Source organism: Oncorhynchus keta, chromosome 27, assembly GCF_023373465.1.
Source record: "Oncorhynchus keta strain PuntledgeMale-10-30-2019 chromosome 27, Oket_V2, whole genome shotgun sequence".
Classification (NCBI taxonomy): Eukaryota; Metazoa; Chordata; class Actinopteri; order Salmoniformes; family Salmonidae; genus Oncorhynchus; species Oncorhynchus keta.
The window spans coordinates 11,018,051-11,038,328 of record NC_068447.1 but is presented as its reverse complement, the minus strand read 5'-3'; the positions used below and the strand labels follow the sequence as shown (position 1 = coordinate 11,038,328).

The window sequence follows — 20,278 nt, the reverse complement described above, 5'->3', positions numbered from 1 at the left end:
GAAACCCAAAGGTCATCACAGTTAGATTTTTTCATAAAAACAAAAAAAATCTGCCATCTATCTGAAGACCTATGTTTAATTCCCAGAAATCAGGAGAGAGGTTATGGGCGTTACCTCCACGGAGGGTATTAGGAAGTGGGTAGCTAATGAATGGGGTGTGGGGGACGAGGCTCGGCCTTCTTCTCATTGTTGGTTTATTTACACTCTAGTTTCTGTGTAAGGGCTAAAGTTCGCCTAGGGGAAAGAAGCCAGGATTGGGAGATATTGTCCAGGAAGCAGAGGTCCTTTCCTGTATTGCCCTGGTTGCTGGCTGCTTTTCCTTTGAAATGAAATCAGGACCTTGTCTCAGAGTAAACTAAGACCTTGTGTTTGTGTCTGAGCCAGAAATCAGGAACAGGGATTTATGTGGCGCCGCATACTGAATGCTGCTCTACTTATGAATGAATGGGCCATTACCGATGCTGCTCTACTTATGAATGAACGGGCCATTACCGATGCTGCTCTACTTATGAATGAACGGGCCATTACCGATGCTGCTCTACTTATGAATGAACGGGCCATTACCGATGCTGCTCTACTTATGAATGAACGAGCCATTACCCATGCTGCTCTACTTATGAATGAACGGGCCATTACCCATGCTGCTCTACTTATGAATGAACGGGCCATTACCGATGCTGCTCTACTTATGAATGAACGGGCCATTACCGATGCTGCTCTACTTATGAATGAACGGGCCATTACCGATGCTGCTCTACTTATGAATGAACGGGTCATTACCGATGCTGCTCTACTTATGAATGAACGGGCCATTACCGATGCTGCTCTACTTATGAATGAACGGGCCATTACCGATGCTGCTCTACTTATGAATGAAGGGGCCATTACCGATGCTGCTCTACTTATGAATGAATGAACCATTACCGATGCTGCTCTACTTATGAATGAACGGGTCATTACCGATGCTGCTCTACTTATGAATGAACTAGCCATTACCGATGCTGCTCTACTTATGAATGAACGGGCCATTACCGATGCTGCTCTACTTATTAATGAAGGGCCATTACCGATGCTGCTCTACTTATGAATGAAGGGGCCATTACCGATGCTGCTCTTCTTATGAATGAACGGGCCATTACCGATGCTGCTCTACTTATGAATGAACGGGCCATTACCCATGCTGCTCTACTTATGAATGAACGGGTCATACTTATGAATGAATGGGTCATTACTTATGAATGAACGATGCTGCTCTACTTATGAATGAACGGGCCATTACCGATGCTGCTCTACTTATGAATGAACGGGCCATTACCGATGCTGCTCTTCTTATGAATGAACGGGCCATTACCGATGCTGCTCTACTTATGAATGAATGGGTCATTACCGATGCTGCTCTACTTATGAATGAATTACCGAGCCTACTTATGAATGAACGGGCCATTACCGATGCTGCTCTACTTATGAATGAACGGGCCATTACCGATGCTGCTCTACTTATGAATGAACGGGCCATTACCGATGCTGCTCTACTTATGAATGAACGGGCCATTACCGATGCTGCTCTACTTAACGGGCCGGGCCATTACCGATGCTGCTCTACTTATGAATGAACGGGCCATGCTGCTCTACTTATGAACGAATGAGCCATTACCGATGCTGCTCTACTTATGAATGAATGGGCCATTACCGATGCTGCTCTACTTATGAATGAACGGGCCATTACCGATGCTGCTCTACTTATGAATGAACGGGTCATTACCGATGCTGCTCTACTTATGAATGAACGGGCCATTACCGATGCTGCTCTACTTATGAATGAACGGGCCATTACCGATGCTGCTCTACTTATGAATGAACGGGTCATTACCGATGCTGCTCTACTTATGAATGAACGGGCCATTACCGATGCTGCTCTACTTATGAATGAACGGGCCATTACCGATGCTGCTCTACTTATGAATGAACGGGCCATTACCGATGCTGCTCTACTTATGAATGAACGGGCCATTACCGATGCTGCTCTACTTATGAATGAACGGGCCATTACCGATGCTGCTCTACTTATGAATGAACGGGCCATTACCCATGCTGCTCTACTTATGAATGAACGGGCCATTACCGATGCTGCTCTACTTATGAATGAACGGGCCATTACCCATGCTGCTCTACTTATGAATGAACGGGCCATTACCCATGCTGCTCTACTTATGAATGAACGGGCCATTACCGATGCTGCTCTACTTATGAATGAACGGGCCATTACCGATGCTGCTCTACTTATGAATGAACGGGCCATTACCGATGCTGCTCTACTTATGAATGAACGGGCCATTACCGATGCTGCTCTACTTATGAATGAACGGGCCATTACCGATGCTGCTTGCTCAGGTGAAGAAATTAAATAACATGCTTACATGTTAAAATCCATTGGAAAAGTAACCATGGCACATTGTTACTGCAGAAATCCACGTGTATCATCAAACAGTGACATTCAACAGTTGTCTGTCTGATAACAGCAAACCTCTTCCTCGTCATTTTCTTTCTTAATAATTCCCACCCGGAATACTCCCCTTTTGTTTGCAATCTTGAAAAGCCTGCTGACTACTTCCTCAATAGTGGCGAAACTAGATACCAACGTATGTTTTCTTAACCTTTCTAAGAATGTTTTAGGAACCCCCACAGCAAAGCTTTATTAAATCATGGTACACACAGACAAGTTCTAGCAGTGCATCGATATGGATGTTCTTTAGAATTCAGTATTGGCAGAGCACTAAACTGAGTCACCAGCATCCCCCTCACACTTCAATCCCACTGGGTGTTTGAGTCATTTTCCCCAGGATGTTGGATTTGCACGCTCACTTGTTTTTTTTAAGAGATAAGTCAATTGTTGTACTTTATTTAGTAGTGCATTTTATCAACAGGTGTATCCCTCTCCACACGTATCTCTGGTCTGTCGGCCACAAATCCAGACAGATTGATGTCAGGGGTGTTATGGGTAACGTTACAGTTAGTCTGGTAAAAAAAGCATGAGCTGACGCACGACCAACGTTTACTAGAGGTGCTGACTAACGGAGAGTAAACTGTGGAAAAAGAATGTCCCACACTATACATGCTCCTGTCCCACACTATACATGCTCCTGTCCCACACTATACATGCTCCTGTCCCACACTATACATGCTCCTGTCCCACACTATACATGCTCCTGTCCCACACTATACATGCTCCTGTCCCACACTATACATGCTCCTGTCCCACACTATACATGCTCCTGTCCCACACTATACATGCTCCTGTCCCACACTATACATGCTCCTGTCCCACACTATACATGCTCCTGTCCCACACTATACATGCTCCTGTCCCACACTATACATGCTCCTGTCCCACACTATACATGCTCCTGTCCCACACTATACATGCTCCTGTCCCACACTATACATGCTCCTGTCCCACACTATACATGCTCCTGTCCCACACTATACATGCTCCTGTCACACACTATACATGCTCCTGTCACACACTATACATGCTCCTGTCACACACTATACATGCTCCTGTCCCACACTATACATGCTCCTGTCCCATAATATAATAATATAATATATGCCATTTAGCTGACGCTTTTATCCAAAGCGACTTACAGTCATGTGTGCATACATTCTACGTATGGGTGGTCCCGGGAATCGAACCCACTACCCTGGCGTTACAAGCGCCATGCTCTACCAACTGAGCCACAGAAGTCCCACACTATACATGCTCCTGTCCCACACTATACATGCTCCTGTCCCACACTATACATGCTCCTGTCCCACACTATACATGCTCCTGTCCCACACTATACATGCAACGTTATTTAATGGGTAAACCTAAACAACATTATTTAATGGGTAAACCTAAACAACGTTATTTAATGGGTAAACCTAAACAACGTTATTTAATGGGTAAACTTAACCAACGTTATTTAATGGGTTAACCTAACCAACGTTATTTAATGGGTAAACCTAAACAATGTTATTTAATGGGTAAACCTAACCAACGTTATTTAATGGGTAAACCTAAACAACATTACTTAATGGGTAAACCTAACCAACGTTATTTAATGGGTAAACCTAACCAACGTTATTTAATGGGTAAACCTAAACAACGTTATTTAATGGGTAAACCTAAACAACGTTATTTAATGGGTAAACCTAAACAACGTTATTTAATGGGTAAACCTAACCAACATTATTTAATGGGTAAACCTAACCAATGTTATTTAATGGGTAAACCTAAACAACGTTATTTAATGGGTAAACCTAACCAACGTTATTTAATGGGTAAACCTAAGCAACGTTTCAGCAGTGCCTTGAATAGCCACACAAATATAACGACATGTTGTCTTTGGGGTTACATCGTCTACCAGACCAGATTGCATAATATCAACATGTAATTAACAATCTGGGTTAGTGCAGTTATCACACTTCTTGTTTGGAATCGCACCAGATGACCTTCTGGCCTATGAGCTCAGACTTGATTAAAAAAGAGACGACATCAATTTGTAATTTACTAAAACGCCGTTCTCTGCTCCAATTTACATAGCAGGAAAGGGATGTAGTAGACTATCAGAAAGAGTTTTGGGTGGTTTGTCTGTTATTGGGATGGGATAGGACAACTCCCACATTGCTGGTGGAGTAATAGTTTTGGGTGGTTTGTCTGTTATTGGGATGGGATGGGAAAACTCCCACATTGCTGGTGGAGTAATAGTTTTGGGTGGTTTGTCTGTTATTGGGATGGGATGGGACAACTCCCACATTGCTGGTGGAGTAATAGTTTTGGGTGGTTTGTCTGTTTTTGGGATGGGATGGGAAAACTCCCACATTGCTGGTGGAGTAATAGTTTTGGGTGGTTTGTCTGTTTTTGGGATGGGATGGGACAACTCCCACATTGCTGGTGGAGTAATAGTTTTGGGTGGTTTGTCTGTTTTTGGGATGGGATAGGACAACTCCCACATTGCTGGTGGAGTAATAGTTTTGGGTGGTTTGTCTGTTTTTGGGATGGGATAGGACAACTCCCACATTGCTGGTGGAGTAATAGTTTTGGGTGGTTTGTCTGTTTTTGGGATGGGATGGGAAAACTCCCACATTGCTGGTGGGGTAATAGTTTTGGGTGGTTTGTCTGTTTTTGGGATGGGATGGGAAAACTCCCACATTGCTGGTGGAGTAATAGTTTTGGGTGGTTTGTCTGTTTTTGGGATGGGATAGGACAACTCCCACATTGCTGGTGGAGTAATAGTTTTGGGTGGTTTGTCTGTTTTTGGGATGGGATAGGACAACTCCCACATTGCTGGTGGAGTAATAGTTTTGGGTGGTTTGTCTGGTTTTTTTGGGATTTGGGATGGGATAGGACAACTCCCACATTGCTGGTGGAGTAATAGTTTTGGGTGGTTTGTCTGGTTTTGGGATGGGATAGGACAACTCCCACATTGCTGGTGGAGTAATAGTTATGGGTGGTTTGTCTGTTTTTGGGATGGGATGGGACAACTCCCACATTGCTGGTGGAGTAATAGTTTTGGGTGGTTTGTCTGTTATTGGGATGGGATAGGACAACTCCCATTGCTGGTGGAGTAATAGTTATGGGTGGTTTGTCTGTTTTTGGGATGGGATAGGACAACTCCCATTGCTGGTGGAGTAATAGTTATGGGTGGTTTGTCTGTTATTGGGATGGGATAGGACTGTTAATGGGATAGGAAAACTCCCACATTGCTGGTGGAGTAATAGTTTTGGGTGGTTTGTCTGTTATTGGGATGGGATGGGAAACTCCCACATTGCTGGTGGAGTAATAGTTTTGGGTGGTTTGTCTGTTTTTGGGATGGGATAGGACAACTCCCACAATGCTGGTGGAGTAATAGTTTTGGGTGGTTTGTTATTGGGATGGGATAGGACAACTCCCACTGGTGGGTAATGCTGGTGGGGTAATAGTTTTGGGTGGTTTGTTGTTGGGATGGGATAGGACAACTCCCACAATGCTGGTGGAGTAATAGTTTTGGGTGGTTTGTTATTGGGATGGGATAGGACAACTCCCACATTGCTGGTGGAGTAATAGTTTTGGGTGGTTTGTTATTGGGATGGGATAGGACAACTCCCACAATGCTGGTGGGGTAATAGTTTTGGGTGGTTTGTCTGTTTTTGGGATGGGATGGGACAACTCCCACAATGCTGGTGGAGTAATAGTTATGGGTGGTTTGTCTGTTATTGGGATGGGATAGGACAACTCCCACATTGCTGGTGGAATAGTTTTGGGTAGTTTTGGGTGGTTTGTCTGTTTTTGGGATGGGATGGGACAACTCCCACATTGCTGGTGGAGTAATAGTTTTGGGTGGTTTGTCTGTTATTGGGATGGGATAGGACAACTCCCACATTGCTGGTGGGTAATAGTTTTGGGTGGTTTGTCTGTTATTGGGATGGGGGAATAGTTATGGGTGGTTTGTCTGTTTTTGGGATGGGATAGGACAACTCCCACATTGCTGGTGGAGTAATAGTTTTGGGTGGTTTGTCTGTTATTGGGATGGGATAGGACAACTCCCACATTGCTGGTGGAGTAATAGTTTTGGGTGGTTTGTCTGTTTTTGGGATGGGATAGGACAACTCCCACATTGCTGGTGGAGTAATAGTTTTGGGTGGTTTGTCTGTTTTTGGGATGGGATAGGACAACTCCCACATTGCTGGTGGAGTAATAGTTTTGGGTGGTTTGTCTGTTTTTGGGATGGGATAGGACAACTCCCACATTGCTGGTGGAGTAATAGTTTTGGGTGGTTTGTCTGTTATTGGGATGGGATAGGACAACTCCCACATTGCTGGTGGAGTAATAGTTTTGGGTGGTTTGTCTGTTATTGGGATGGGATAGGACAACTCCCACATTGCTGGTGGAGTAATAGTTATGGGTGGTTTGTCTGTTATTGGGATGGGATAGGACAACTCCCACATTGCTGGTGGGGTAATAGTTATGGGTGGTTTGTCTGTTTTTGGGATGGGATAGGAAAACTCCCACATTGCTGGTGGGGTAATAGTTTTGGGTGGTTTGTCTGTTTTTGGGATGGGATAGGACAACTCCCACATTGCTGGTGGAGTAATAGTTTTGGGTGGTTTGTCTGTTATTGGGATGGGATAGGACAACTCCCACATTGCTGGTGGAGTAATAGTTTTGGGTGGTTTGTCTGTTTTTGGGATGGGATAGGACAACTCCCACATTGCTGGTGGAGTAATAGTTTTGGGTGGTTTGTCTGTTATTGGGATGGGATAGGACAACTCCCACATTGCTGGTGGAGTAATAGTTTTGGGTGGTTTGTCTGTTTTTGGGATGGGATAGGACAACTCCCACATTGCTGGTGGAGTAATAGTTTTGGGTGGTTTGTCTGTTATTGGGATGGGATAGGACAACTCCCACATTGCTGGTGGGGTAATAGTTTTGGGTGGTTTGTCTGTTTTTGGGATGGGATAGGAAAACTCCCACATTGCTGGTGGGGTAATAGTTTTGTAAAGATGTTAGTCCGTTCCCTCAGGGGCTGACTGGATGTCAGGTTGCCCTGTTCTCCGACTTATTCTGCTTGTTGTCAGTGCTGTTACTGACTGTCTGTTACTGACTGTCTGTTACTGACTGTCTGCTGCTGACTGTCTGCTGCTGACTATCTGCTACTGACTGTCTGTTACTGACTGTCTGTTACTGACTGTCTGTTACTGACTGTCTGTTACTGACTGTCTGCTGCTGACTATCTGCTACTGACTGTCTGTTACTGACTGCCTGTTACTGACTGTCTGTTACTGACTGTCTGTTACTGACTGTCTGTTACTGACTGTCTGTTACTGACTGTCTGTTAATGACTGTCTGCTGCTGACTGTCTGCTGCTGACTATCTGCTGCTGACTATCTGTTACTGACTGTCTGTTACTGACTGTCTGTTACTGACTGTCTGTTACTGACTGTCTGCTGCTGACTATCTGACTTATCTACCATGTGATGAGATCGGCTTACGTTGCCAGCCAAGTAATCTACCAGTCCACACACCACCTCCACAGCATTATGCAACTTTATTTAAACCAAACTGTCAGATTTAAATAACAGATTGTTAGTGAGTGTATGCACTCACTCACGCCATGCCACTCATAAAACATCCATACAAACTCCCAACGCCGCCCTTTCCAAATGATTTGTTGTGATCACTGTGGGGTCTGATGACCCCTCACCCTCCCAATAGGAACACTTTTGGAATGGGGTCAGACTGACTCTCTGCATGTGAGGGCACTTGACACTGAGCTGAGGGTAAAAAACATGTGGGGGCAGTGGATCTCGTCAGTCACTAGTAACTTCTCAGCGCATATTTGCATTCCATTTCAACATTTACCTGCTCTATCGCAATCTACCATTGAAAACCATTGAAGACTACGTGTGGAAAAGTCACACTATTTTGTATTTGAGCAATATGATTTACTGTTCATTCAAGCAGCACCACGCTACCAAGAGCCACAAGTTCTCGAGCATGCGAACAGTACAGAATTTGATACTTAACACCAATGATTTATATATACGCTAGATGATCGATAGAGGGGCGCTGTGTCGAAGCCGCCGTGCCTCCATCTTGGCACTCCCTCACGTTGGAAAGAATTTTTACATTTTGCCCTTTTTTTAAATTTCACCTTTATTTAACCAGGTAGGCTAGTTGAGAACACCTTTATTTAACCAGGTAGGCTAGTTGAGAACACCTTTATTTAACCAGGTAAGCTAGTTGAGAACACCTTTATTTAACCAGGTATGCTAGTTGAGAACAAGTTCTCATTTACAACTGCGACCTGGCCAAGATAAAGCATAGCATTTGCCACATTTATTAAAATAAAGACACCTTAATGCATACTTTTAAATTATATTATGTTATCTAAACATAAAATGAAAAAAAATATTTAAATATTTTCCTGACAGTAATTTTTCTGTGAAACATTGAATTGAAAAAGTGTAGAATTCCATTCATTCCTATGGAGGACTGCTCTTCCTGGGGAGTGCCAATATGGCCGACCAATGGCTTCAAAGCATCTCAATGGCCAATACATAGGCATCAGCAATCCAGGGTTTATATAAATTGTTGGTTCACACAGCACATGCAAACTGTCCTCCCCTGAGCAAAAAGAATCGCCCCTCAATCTATTCGCTGAGATTATTTATTTGAGAGAAAGTGATTTACAAAAGTAAACCGTCAATAGTGAACATACTAGCAAATATACTAGCTACTGTTGATAGTTAGAGCGTTGGACTAGTAACCGGAAGGTTGCAAGTTCAAATCCCAGAGCTGACAAGGTACAAATCTGTCGTTCTGCCCCTGAACAGGCAGTTAACCCATAGACCATCACTGAAAATAAGAATTTGTTCTTAACTGACTTGCCTAGTTAAATAAAGGTAAAATAAAAATAAATATCTTTCAGAACACAATTGTCTTAAAGGGGCAGCGTCCTATTTTGAAAACAACTCTCTAAATGACATAATTTTACAAAAATGTATGCAATTAAATAATACACTAATATACCACCCCACTCATTTTGAAGTTGTCTTTGCATCTCTCTTTTCTTGCATCAGAGGTAAGCCAAACAGAAGTTAGGAGTATGGTAGTGATGGTGACGTGCCTAAATGGATAGCTAAAGCTTTGACTCTGAAGCACAAGATAACAGAGGGTAATTTTGTGCTGGCTTTTGCCATCTACTGAATAATAAAAAATAAATCAATGCTGTTTTCAGTTATGCATTGAAGATGATTTTGTGTGGAAAACGAGTCACAGGTACAGTTACATTTCCCCTTGTCTTGATCATTTTTTCAGGTCTTGCGTTTCTAGGTGCACGTTTTCCCCTTTGCCTCCCTTTTCAGTGTTTTAACTTGCGACTCGTGATGTTATGTGCCAGAACAAAATGCTAGAGGCCGTGCCAACTTCGACCAAGATCACAATCATTCACCGACACTTGGGACAGACAGACTTCTCTTGTCTGATTCTCTGGTGTTTTGAAATGCTGTTCAGCTCCAGGTCTGTGAGGAATGTGTGCAGGATCTCTCGTGTCTGCTCTGCTCTCCACCTTCCAAAGACAATCCTCCAGATGGAGGCTGAGACCTTCCCTTCGTTCATTACCAAAGGGACCGTTGACCAACTGAGCTGTGTGTTTAAACAGTGAGCTGTGTGAGCTGCTCTGTGTTATTGGTTCACGCTGTGTCTCCTGGGTTCGAAGTGGGAGTCGGACCGTTAGGGTAGTAAAACTGAGAGGTAGGCAGGGAGTCAACTCTCCATGGCAACTATTCACATCTTCACGTGAACTTGTGCTATTGTGCAAAGTATCTCTTCACTTGGTGTTTTGGCTCTATTTGTGCCAGACTCTTTGTAGAGTTTTATCTCTCAAAAGAAAGGTCATACTGTAATCCACTGGCAGTGTGCTGCAGTTACAATACCTGTGCCTGTTCACCTTGTGGGTCTGTTGCAGTTCATTGACCCTGATAAGCTAACTGAAAGACATTTGAATTTGAACTGTAGTGTATCATAGGCAAATTTACAATGAATGCAAATGTGAGTAGATAACAAGGTACGTTTTATTGCATCATTATAGTGCTGTTATGTTTCAGGTCTTTCATTTCTCCATAGTTGGCTGGATAGAGACTGTGGGGCCATTTAGTTAGCTGGATAGAGACTGTGGGGCCATTTAGTTAGCTGGATAGAGACTGTGGGGCCATTTAGTTAGCTGGATAGAGACTGTGGGGCCATTTAGTTAGCTGGATAGAGACTGTGGGGCCATTTAGTTAGCTGGATGGAGACTGTGGGGCCATTTAGTTAGCTGGATAGAGACTGTGGTGCCATTTAGTTAGCTGGATAGAGACTGTGGGGCCATTTAGTTAGCTGGATAGAGACTGTGGGGCCATTTAGTTCGCTGGATAGAGACTGTGGGGCCATTTAGTTCGCTGGATAGAGACTGTGGGGCCATTTTAGTTCGCTGGATAGAGACTGTGGGGACATTTAGTTCGCTGGATAGAGACTGTGGGGCCATTTAGTTAGCTGGATAGAGACTGTGGGGCCATTTAGTTAGCTGGATAGAGACTTTTGAGACTGTGAGATAGAGAATTGCACAACCTCCCCTTGTTCTGTGAAGGGAATTGAAGAATTGCACAACCTCTCCTTGTTCTATGAAGGGGATTGAAGAATTGCACAACCTCCCCTTGTTCTGTGAAGGGAATTGAAGAATTGCACAACCTCCCCTTGTTCTGTGAAGGGAATTGAAGAATTGCACAACCTCCCCTTGTTCTGTGAATGGAATTTAAGAATTGCACAACCTCCCCTTGTTCTGTGAAGGGATTTGAAGAATTGCACAACCTCCCCTCGTAGCAGGGCTACGGACCAGAAGGTTGATGCCAGGCAGGGCTACGGACCAGAAGGTTGATGCCAAGCAGGGCTATGGGCCAGAAGGTTGATGCCAGGCAGGGCTACGGGCCAGAAGGTTGATGCCAGGCAGGGCTATGGGCCAGAAGGTTGATGCCAAGCAGGGCTATGGGCCAGAAGGTTGATGCCAGGCAGGGCTATGGGCCAGAAGGTTGATGCCAGGCAGGGCTAAGGGCCAGAAGGTTGATTCATGCAGGGAGGCATGTCTCCTGTCTCCTGTCTCCCTGCCTGGTCTCCCTGCCTGTCTCCTGTCTCCCTGCCTGGTCACCCTGCCTGTTTCCTGTCTCCCTGCCTGTCTCCTGTCTCCCTGCCTGTCTCCTGTCTCCCTGCCTGTTTCCTGTCTCCCTGCCTGTTTCCTGTCTCCCTGCCTGTCTCCCTGCCTGTCTCCCTGCCTGTCTCCTGTCTCCCTGCCTGTTTCCTGTCTCCCTGCCTGTTTCCTGTCTCCCTGCCTGTCTCCTGTCTCCCTGCCTGGTCTCCCTGCCTGTCTCCTGTCTCCCTGCCTGGTCTCCCTGCCTGTTTCTTGTCTCCCTGCCTGTTTCCTGTCTCCCTGCCTGTCTCCCTGCCTGGTCTCCCTGCCTGTTTCCTGTCTCCCTGCCTGTTTCCTGTCTCCCTGCCTGTTTCCTGTCTCCCTGCCTGTTTCCTGTCTCCCTGCCTGTCTCCTGTCTCCCTGCCTGTCTCCTGTCTCCCTGCCTGTCTCCTGTCTCCCCGCCTGTCTCCTGTCTCCCTGCCTGTCTCCTGTCTCCCTGCCTGTCTCCTGTCTCCCTGCCTGTCTCCTGTCTCCCTGCCTGTTTCATTAGACTACAACACAAGCCGGCTGTAGACAATGATCAGTTAGGTGGTAATCAGATTTTCAACATGTTGATTCTGTATTTATAGCATTATAGCATTATGTCTATTATAAATATAGCATCAACTTGGTTGCACTACAACCAATAAGCAAATCCTTCTGACTTTGGGAGCTTCAACATCATGGTTTGTGTATTTGACACCACAATCTGCACAGTTAGGATGCTGGAATTATATTTTGGATATATGTGCCCAGGTAACCGACAACAGACTTTTTAAAGCAGCCTAATCAGATTCCAACATTGTGACTGGTTGTGTTTATGCCACACATAAAAGTTAATACATTTGAAAAGTTAAATAACAAATATGTAGGCTATAGGCTTTGAAGCGTTATGGGTTCGAGGTGAGCTGGTAATTGTCGCTCAGATCTGAGAGGAGCATTCGTTAAGCCCTTTCAACCTCAGCTAGAAACTAGTAATACAAAACATGGATCAAAATGGGAAGTCTGATCGTGTAACTCTGGCTATCTGTTCATAAAGCGGACATTTTGTTATTGTAGATTTGTCCAAGACGTCTGGCGCTGTAGATGGATGGTCCATGTCGTAGGTTATTATATTCAACCCCTGCTGGAGAATACCAATCATACACTGTGTCTGTTTAATCCTCTCTGACACCTACCTGGCAGCTGGCTAACGCAGGTGGAACAGGAGCAGGTGTTAGGTTGTTAGGGTACACGCTCAGCTAAACTTGAGTTTCCATGGTGAAACATTACCATAGATACTTTGGAAGTCGTTAGGAATGTTCAATAATTGTTCTGCTGAGGTGTGTTCCTCTGTCAGAGTGGTGTGTGTTTCTAAGCAGCAGGGGGTGAAGAAGTGGAGAGAGGGGGCTAACTCACATGGACCAGGGTTGATGGTCTGTCTGTACAGGCGCTGGTTTAGCAGAAGGCTAAAGGAGTGGGTGGTATTTTGGTATTTTATTAGCATCCCCATTCACTGTTGCAAAAGCAGCAGCTACTCTTCATGGAGTCCACATGAAACATGACATAATACAGAACATTAATAGACAACTACAGCATTAATAGACTGTAACACAGGCCTATCAGCCCAAGGACAGAACTACATACATTTGAAGGATCAGAGGGCTGTTTGTCGCAGTTCTCTGTGATCTGACTGGTTCTGCTGTTCTCTGTGATCTGACTGGTTCTGCTGTTCTCTGTGATCTGACTGGTTCTGCTGTTCTCTCTGATCTGACTGGTTCTGCTGTTCTCTGTGATCTGACTGGTTCTGCTGTTCTCTGTGATCTGACTGGTTCTGCTGTTCTGCTGTTCTCTCTGATCTGACTGGTTCTGCTGTTCTCTGTGATCTGACTGGTTCTGCTGTTCTCTGTGATCTGACTGGTTCTGCTGTTCTCTGTGATCTGACTGGTTCTGCTGTTCTCTGTGATCTGACTGGTTCTGCTGTTCTGCTGTTCTCTCTGATCTGACTGGTTCTGCTGTTCTCTGTGATCTGACTGGTTCTGCTGTTCTCTGTGATCTGACTGGTTCTGCTGTTCTGCTGTTCTCTCTGATCTGACTGGTTCTGCTGTTCTCTGTGATCTGACTGGTTCTGCTGTTCTCTGTGATCTGACTGGTTCTGCAGTTATGCTGTTCTCTCTGATCTGAATGGTTCTGCTGATCTGCGATCTGACTGGTTCTGCTGTTCTCTGTGATCTGACTGGTTCTGCAGTTCTGCTGTTCTCTCTGATCTGACTGGTTCTGCTGTTCTGTGATCTGACTGGTTCTGCTGTTCTCTGTGATCTGACTGGTTCTGCAGTTCTGCTGTTCTCTCTGATCTGACTGGTTCTGCTGTTCTGTGATCTGACTGGTTCTGCTGTTCTCTCTGATCTGACTGGTTCTGCTGTTCTCTGTGATCTGACTGGTTCTGCAGTTCTGCTGTTCTCTGTGATCTGACTGGTTCTGCTGTTCTCTCTGATCTGACTGGTTCTGCTGTTCTCTGTGATCTGACTGGTTCTGCAGTTCTGCTGTTCTCTCTGATCTGACTGGTTCTGCTGTTCTCTGTGATCTGACTGGTTCTGCTGTTCTCTGTGTTTGATGGGACACTGAGACAGTAGACTGAGACAGGATGTTATGTGGTGGGATACTGTCCTAACTAGACTAACGGTTTGTTTTCACATCAACTGACTGGATGTCTTTAAATCCTGATGACATATGGGGCTATTATATTATTGTAGTGTTTGTGTTCTTTCGCTGCAGAGTGCAGACAGCTAGCCAGTGTTTAAGAGGAAAGACGGTGCTAGTTTGTGCTGTGTCAGAAAAATAACACTCCACCCTACATGTAGTCTCCCATAAATAAGCAAGATGTGTGTTTTGAACTGTAGAAGAGAAGCTCTGTAATGCAGGCCTATCAGACTGTAACTCAGGTCAAGATGTGTGTTTTGAACTGTAGAAGAGAAGCTCTGTCTCACATGAAGCCATAAAGCCGCTGGTATGAATGTACTTGGTTGGACATAGCACAGTCCTTTCCAGGTGTTCCCAGTAGGTCTGCCACTGTAACGCAGGCTAATCAGGCTGTAACGCAGGCCAATCAGACTGTAACTCAGGCTAATCAGACTGTAACGCAGGCCAATCAGACTGTAACTCAGGCTAATCAGGCTGTAACGCAGGCCAATCAGACTGTAACTCAGGCTAATCAGACTGTAACGCAGGCCAATCAGACTGTAACTCAGGCTAATCAGACTGTAACTCAGGCTAATCAGACTGTAACTCAGGCTAATCAGACTGTAACTCAGGCTAATCAGGCTGTAACGCAGGCCAATCAGACTGTAACTCAGGCTAATCAGGCTGTAACGCAGGCCAATCAGACTGTAACTCAGGCTAATCAGGCTGTAACGCAGGCCAATCAGACTGTAACTCAGGCTAATCAGGCTGTAACGCAGGCCAATCAGACTGTAACTCAGGCTAATCAGACTGTAACGCAGGCCAATCAGACTGTAACTCAGGCTAATCAGACTGTAACGCAGGCCTATCAGACTGTAACGCAGGCTAATCAGACTGTAACTCAGGCTAATCAGGCTGTAACGCAGGCCTATCAGACTGTAACGCAGGCCTATCAGACTGTAACTCAGGCCAATCAGACTGTAACTCAGGCTAATCAGACTGTAACGCAGGCCAATCAGACTGTAACTCAGGCTAATCAGGCTGTAACGCAGGCCAATCAGACTGTAACTCAGGCTAATCAGACTGTAACGCAGGCCAATCAGACTGTAACGCAGGCTAATCAGACTGTAACTCAGGCTAATCAGACTGTAACTCAGGCTAATCAGACTGTAACGCAGGCCTATCAGACTGTAACGCAGGCTAATCAGACTGTAACCCAGGCCTATCAGACTGTAACGCAGGCCTATCAGACTGTAACGCAGGCTAATCAGACTGTAACACAGGCCTATCAGACTGTAACTCAGGCCTATCAGACTGTAACGCAGGCCTATCAGACTGTAACTCAGGCCTATCAGACTGTAACGCAGGCCAATCAGACTGTAACTCAGGCTAATCAGACTGTAACGCAGGCCTATCAGACTGTAACGCAGGCTAATCAGACTGTAACTCAGGCCTATCAGACTGTAACTCAGGCCTATCAGACTGTAACGCAGGCCTATCAGACTGTAACTCAGGCCTATCAGACTGTAACGCAGGCCTATCAGACTGTAACGCAGGCTAATCAGACTGTAACTCAGGCCTATCAGACTGTAACGCAGGCCTATCAGACTGTAACGCAGGCTAATCAGACTGTAACGCAGGCCTATCAGACTGTAACGCAGGCCTATCAGACTGTAACGCAGGCTAATCAGACTGTAACTCAGGCCTATCAGACTGTAACGCAGGCCTATCAGACTGTAACGCAGGCCTATCAGACTGTAACGCAGGCTAATCAGACTGTAACTCAGGCCTATCAGGCTGTAACTCAGGCCTATCAGACTGTAACGCAGGCCTATCAGACTGTAACGCAGGCCTATCAGACTGTAACGCAGGCTAATCAGACTGTAACGCAGGCCTATCAGACTGTAACGCAGGCTAATCAGGCTGTAACTCAGGCCTATCAGACTGTAACGCAGGCCTATCAGACTGTAACGCAGGCCTATCAGACTGTAACGCAGGCCTATCAGACTGTAACGCAGGCTAATCAGGCTGTAACTCAGGCCTATCAGACTGTAACGCAGGCCTATCAGACTGTAACGCAGGCCTATCAGACTGTAACTCAGGCCTATCAGACTGTAACGCAGGCCTATCAGACTGTAACTCAGGCTAATCAGACTGTAACGCAGGCCAATCAGACTGTAACTCAGGCTAATCAGACTGTAACTCAGGCCTATCAGACTGTAACGCAGGCCTATCAGACTGTAACGCAGGCCTATCAGACTGTAACGCAGGCCTATCAGACTGTAACTCAGGCCTATCAGGCTGTAACTCAGGCCTATCAGGCTGTAACTCAGGCCTATCAGACTGTAACGCAGGCTAATCAGGCTGTAACGCAGGCCTATCAGACTGTAACTCAGGCCTATCAGACTGTAACGCAGGCCTATCAGACTGTAACTCAGGCCTATCAGACTGTAACGCAGGCCTATCAGACTGTAACGCAGGCCTATCAGGCTGTAACGCAGGCCTATCAGACTGTAACGCAGGCCTATCAGGCTGTAACGCAGGCCTATCAGGCTGTAACGCAGGCCTATCAGACTGTAACTCAGGCCTATCAGACTGTAACGCAGGCCTATCAGACTGTAACGCAGGCCTATCAGACTGTAACTCAGGCCTATCAGACTGTAACTCAGGCCTATCAGACTGTAACTCAGGCCTATCAGACTGTAACTCAGGCCTATCAGACTGTAACTCAGAGATGTAACTCATGATTTTCTTTCCTTTACCCATCCTTTTCTATGATGTAATGTCACTTCCTGTCCAGCAGACCAGAGGTGTGTTTCAACTGGAATGAACGTGTATGCCCATACACGGCAGGGTAGCCTAGTGGTTAGAGCGTTTGACTAGTAAGCGAAAGGTTGCAAGTTCGAATCCCTGAGCTGACAAGGTATAAATCTGTCGTTCTGCCCCTGAACAGGCAGTTAACCCACTGTTCCTAGGCCGTCATTGAAAATAAGAATTTGTTTTTAACTGACTTGCCTAGTTAAATAAAGGTAAATAAAATAAATAAATAAATAAAAAATAGGTCAGAGTTCATATTGTTTGTTCATGGGGGTTGTTAGGGACAAAGAAGGTGATTTTATGCTGGATAAAAGGAATGCCTGCACTAAATGACAGTTTGACTGACAGTGTACTGAAATCCTACCCTGGAACAGTGGCACCATTCCCTTGGTCATCTGTCACAGGTCGAGGAAAATGTGTCCAACCTTTTAAAAGGAAGTGAGGAAGAGAGTGTCAGAAAGTAGAAGGGATGTCATGTGGCTGAGAGCAAAAGTCCTTACGTCCTGCATCCAGAGTGTAGAGAGTGTCAGAAAGTAGAAGGGATGTCATGTGGCTGAGAGTGGCTCTTCCTGATTCATGACGTAGGGCGGAGTGAGAGCAGGAGGAGGAGTGAGCCAGCCTTTTAAAGGCTTGTCTTCAGACAGCACTCAGCACATGCTCACAAGACGCAGACTCATGATCTACATTCTCATAGCCAGCTTTTCACCTAGACGAGAGGAATCTTCAGTGCCCCAGGGAGTGTTCTGTTCCAGGTCTCTTGAGACTCCACTGGAGATTCCGTTGGTGAACACTCACAAGTAAGTAAGTCGCTCTGGATAAGAGCGTCTGCTAAATGACTTAAATGTAATGTAATGTAAACTAGGACTGTCTGAACGAGCAGATCAAACAGCCAGAGTTTAGACGTGGTTTGTGTCTGTGTGCTTCTAAGGTAGGAGGCTTTGGTCTCTGTTAGTTGAGGTAACCAAACTTTGACTCAAGGGAAATAACTTTTTTGTACTCCAGACATGTAAGTGACATTTATATTAACCAGAAGCACATTCCATTTGAAACTAACCTAGATACATTTGTTGTAAGTTTGCTGAACAAATTTTATTAAAAAAACCAACACCTGTGGAGACTTCTATCCATGAAGACACAGAGACCATCCATTCTGTCTGTGTCTTCTCGTCTCTGGCTCCCTTGTGGCCTCATTGTTGCTGGAATGTTCCTAAAAATACTGGCCTTGATTATAACATATGGCAACTCTGCTCGAAGACAATCGTCTCTCGCCTTAGTCGGGTGAAAGTATGTATGGCAGTGGAATAATTGAAGTGTAAACACTTAGCAACCATGCATTTCAGAATGAGAATGTTGAAAACGGATCATGCTGTTGATAATGATGTAGTTCGGACAGTTGTAATACCGAACTGGGATGATGTAGCTTTAAGTCAGATCCACAGGTTGGCTGGTGGTCTCTGTTGCCAGTCTGTGTATAGACTAGTGTGTACAGTGCATTAGGAAAGTATTCAGACCCCTTGACTTTTTTCCACATGTTGCTACGTCACAGCCTTAACTCATTATGATGAAGCAAAAACAGATTCAGACATTTCTGCACAAGTCGATTTTTTTTGTTTTTTAAAATACCGTAAGCATTCAGACCTTTTACTCAGTACTTTGTTGAAGCTCCTTTGGTAGAGATTACAGCCTCTAGTCTTCTTGGGTATGACGCTACAAGCTTGGCACACCTGTATTTGGAGAGTTTCTCCCATTCTTCTCTACAGATCCTCTCAAGCTCTGTAAGGTTTTTTCTAAAAACCTGTTTTGGCTTTGTCATTGTGGGATATTGTGTGTAGATTGACGTGTAAAAATAGTAATGTAATCAACTGTAACGTAACAAAATGTGTAAAAAGTAAAGGGGTCTGAATATTTTCTAATGCACCGTAGAGGTTGTAATATCCTCAGGCCGTCAGTTACAACAAACAAACTGCCCCACTCTCTCCTGCACACTTTGGACTTTGAGAGGCTCTCTGCCTGCCTATGGCGAAACGAACTGGGATTCCAGGGGTTAATCGTTGGATGATGACTGAGATCTGGGGGAAAGTGGGAAAGTGGGTTCTCTGGCAAAGCCAAAGGGAGGCACCAGCTGGTGACTCAGCCTGGCCACTCTCTCCTCCAGAATCACATCTCTGTGATTACTGGGTGACTGACTGGCTGACTGGCTGGCTGGCTGACTGGCTGACTGGCTGGCTGACTATGGATATGTTTGTGATTGCGCCCGTGCCTGCATATCTTTGTAATGCATTCATTGCTCTGTGCTCCCTTTCTCTCTCCTCTTAGGCTGAGTTTTACTACCACAGTAAAGGCCTGTGGAATTGTCTATACTGTGTTACCTACGATTAGCAGGGCTGGGGACTGAGCCCTAGGTTTAGGAATTTCAGAGGAACATGAATGGTTGTGAACAGTATGATGATAGATTGAGTTGGAGCACTATAGATGTTTTAGGGTAATTTAGGAATATGTGGAACACTGTCTAATCGTCAGTCGTTTGTAGGTGAAGCAGAGTTGAGGGCAAAGGTTACGGCACAAAGCCTGTGTCAACATCGTGACTGATGATGAGGGCTTTTTAACTATTCTCTTTGAATTTTTTTGTTCTCGTGGGCTAATGTGGACAAATGGCAGATCTCAGTGTCTCTATGTTTAGCTCTACAAGGGATTTAGCTCCACCAGAGATTTAGCTCCACCAGAGATTAGCTCCACCAGAGATTAGGTCCACCAGGGATTAGGTCCACCAGGGATTAGGTCCACCAGGGATTAGGTCCACCAGGGATTTAGCTCCACCAGGGATTAGCTCCACCAGGGATTAGCTCCACCAGGGATTTAGCTCCACCAGGGACTAGCTCCACCAGAGATTAGGTCTACCAGGGATTAGGTCCACAGGGGGTTTAGCTCCACCAGTCCCTCCTCCCCTATTACCCCCCAGGGGGTTTAGCTCCATACCACTTTTCACCCTGCATTTACATAACAATGGCTAACTCTGTACCTTAACACCTTCACACAAAACAACAGTTTTGAATGATGCAGAGCTTGTGGATCCTGTTCAC

General features: G+C 45.3%; 1 protein-coding gene across 8 annotated transcripts in view; it reads left to right on the top strand.

Moving 5' to 3' along the window:
- LOC118378011 (protein FAM110A-like) overlaps positions 1–20,278 on the top strand; it is a 30,787-nt gene that overhangs the window by 540 nt on the left and 9,969 nt on the right. For 6 of the 8 annotated variants that reach the window (XM_052481667.1, XM_052481666.1, XM_052481665.1 and 3 more), the window contains exon 1: positions 17,823–17,995. The exons of 1 other annotated variant lie outside the window; for it this stretch is intronic. In XM_052481667.1, coding sequence (XP_052337627.1) covers positions 17,853–17,995 — 143 coding nt within the window. In that variant the 5' untranslated portion in view covers positions 17,823–17,852. Of the gene's footprint in view, positions 1–17,822; positions 17,996–20,278 lie in introns of those variants that run through there. One more of the 8 variants, XM_052481669.1, reaches the window with a different exon arrangement.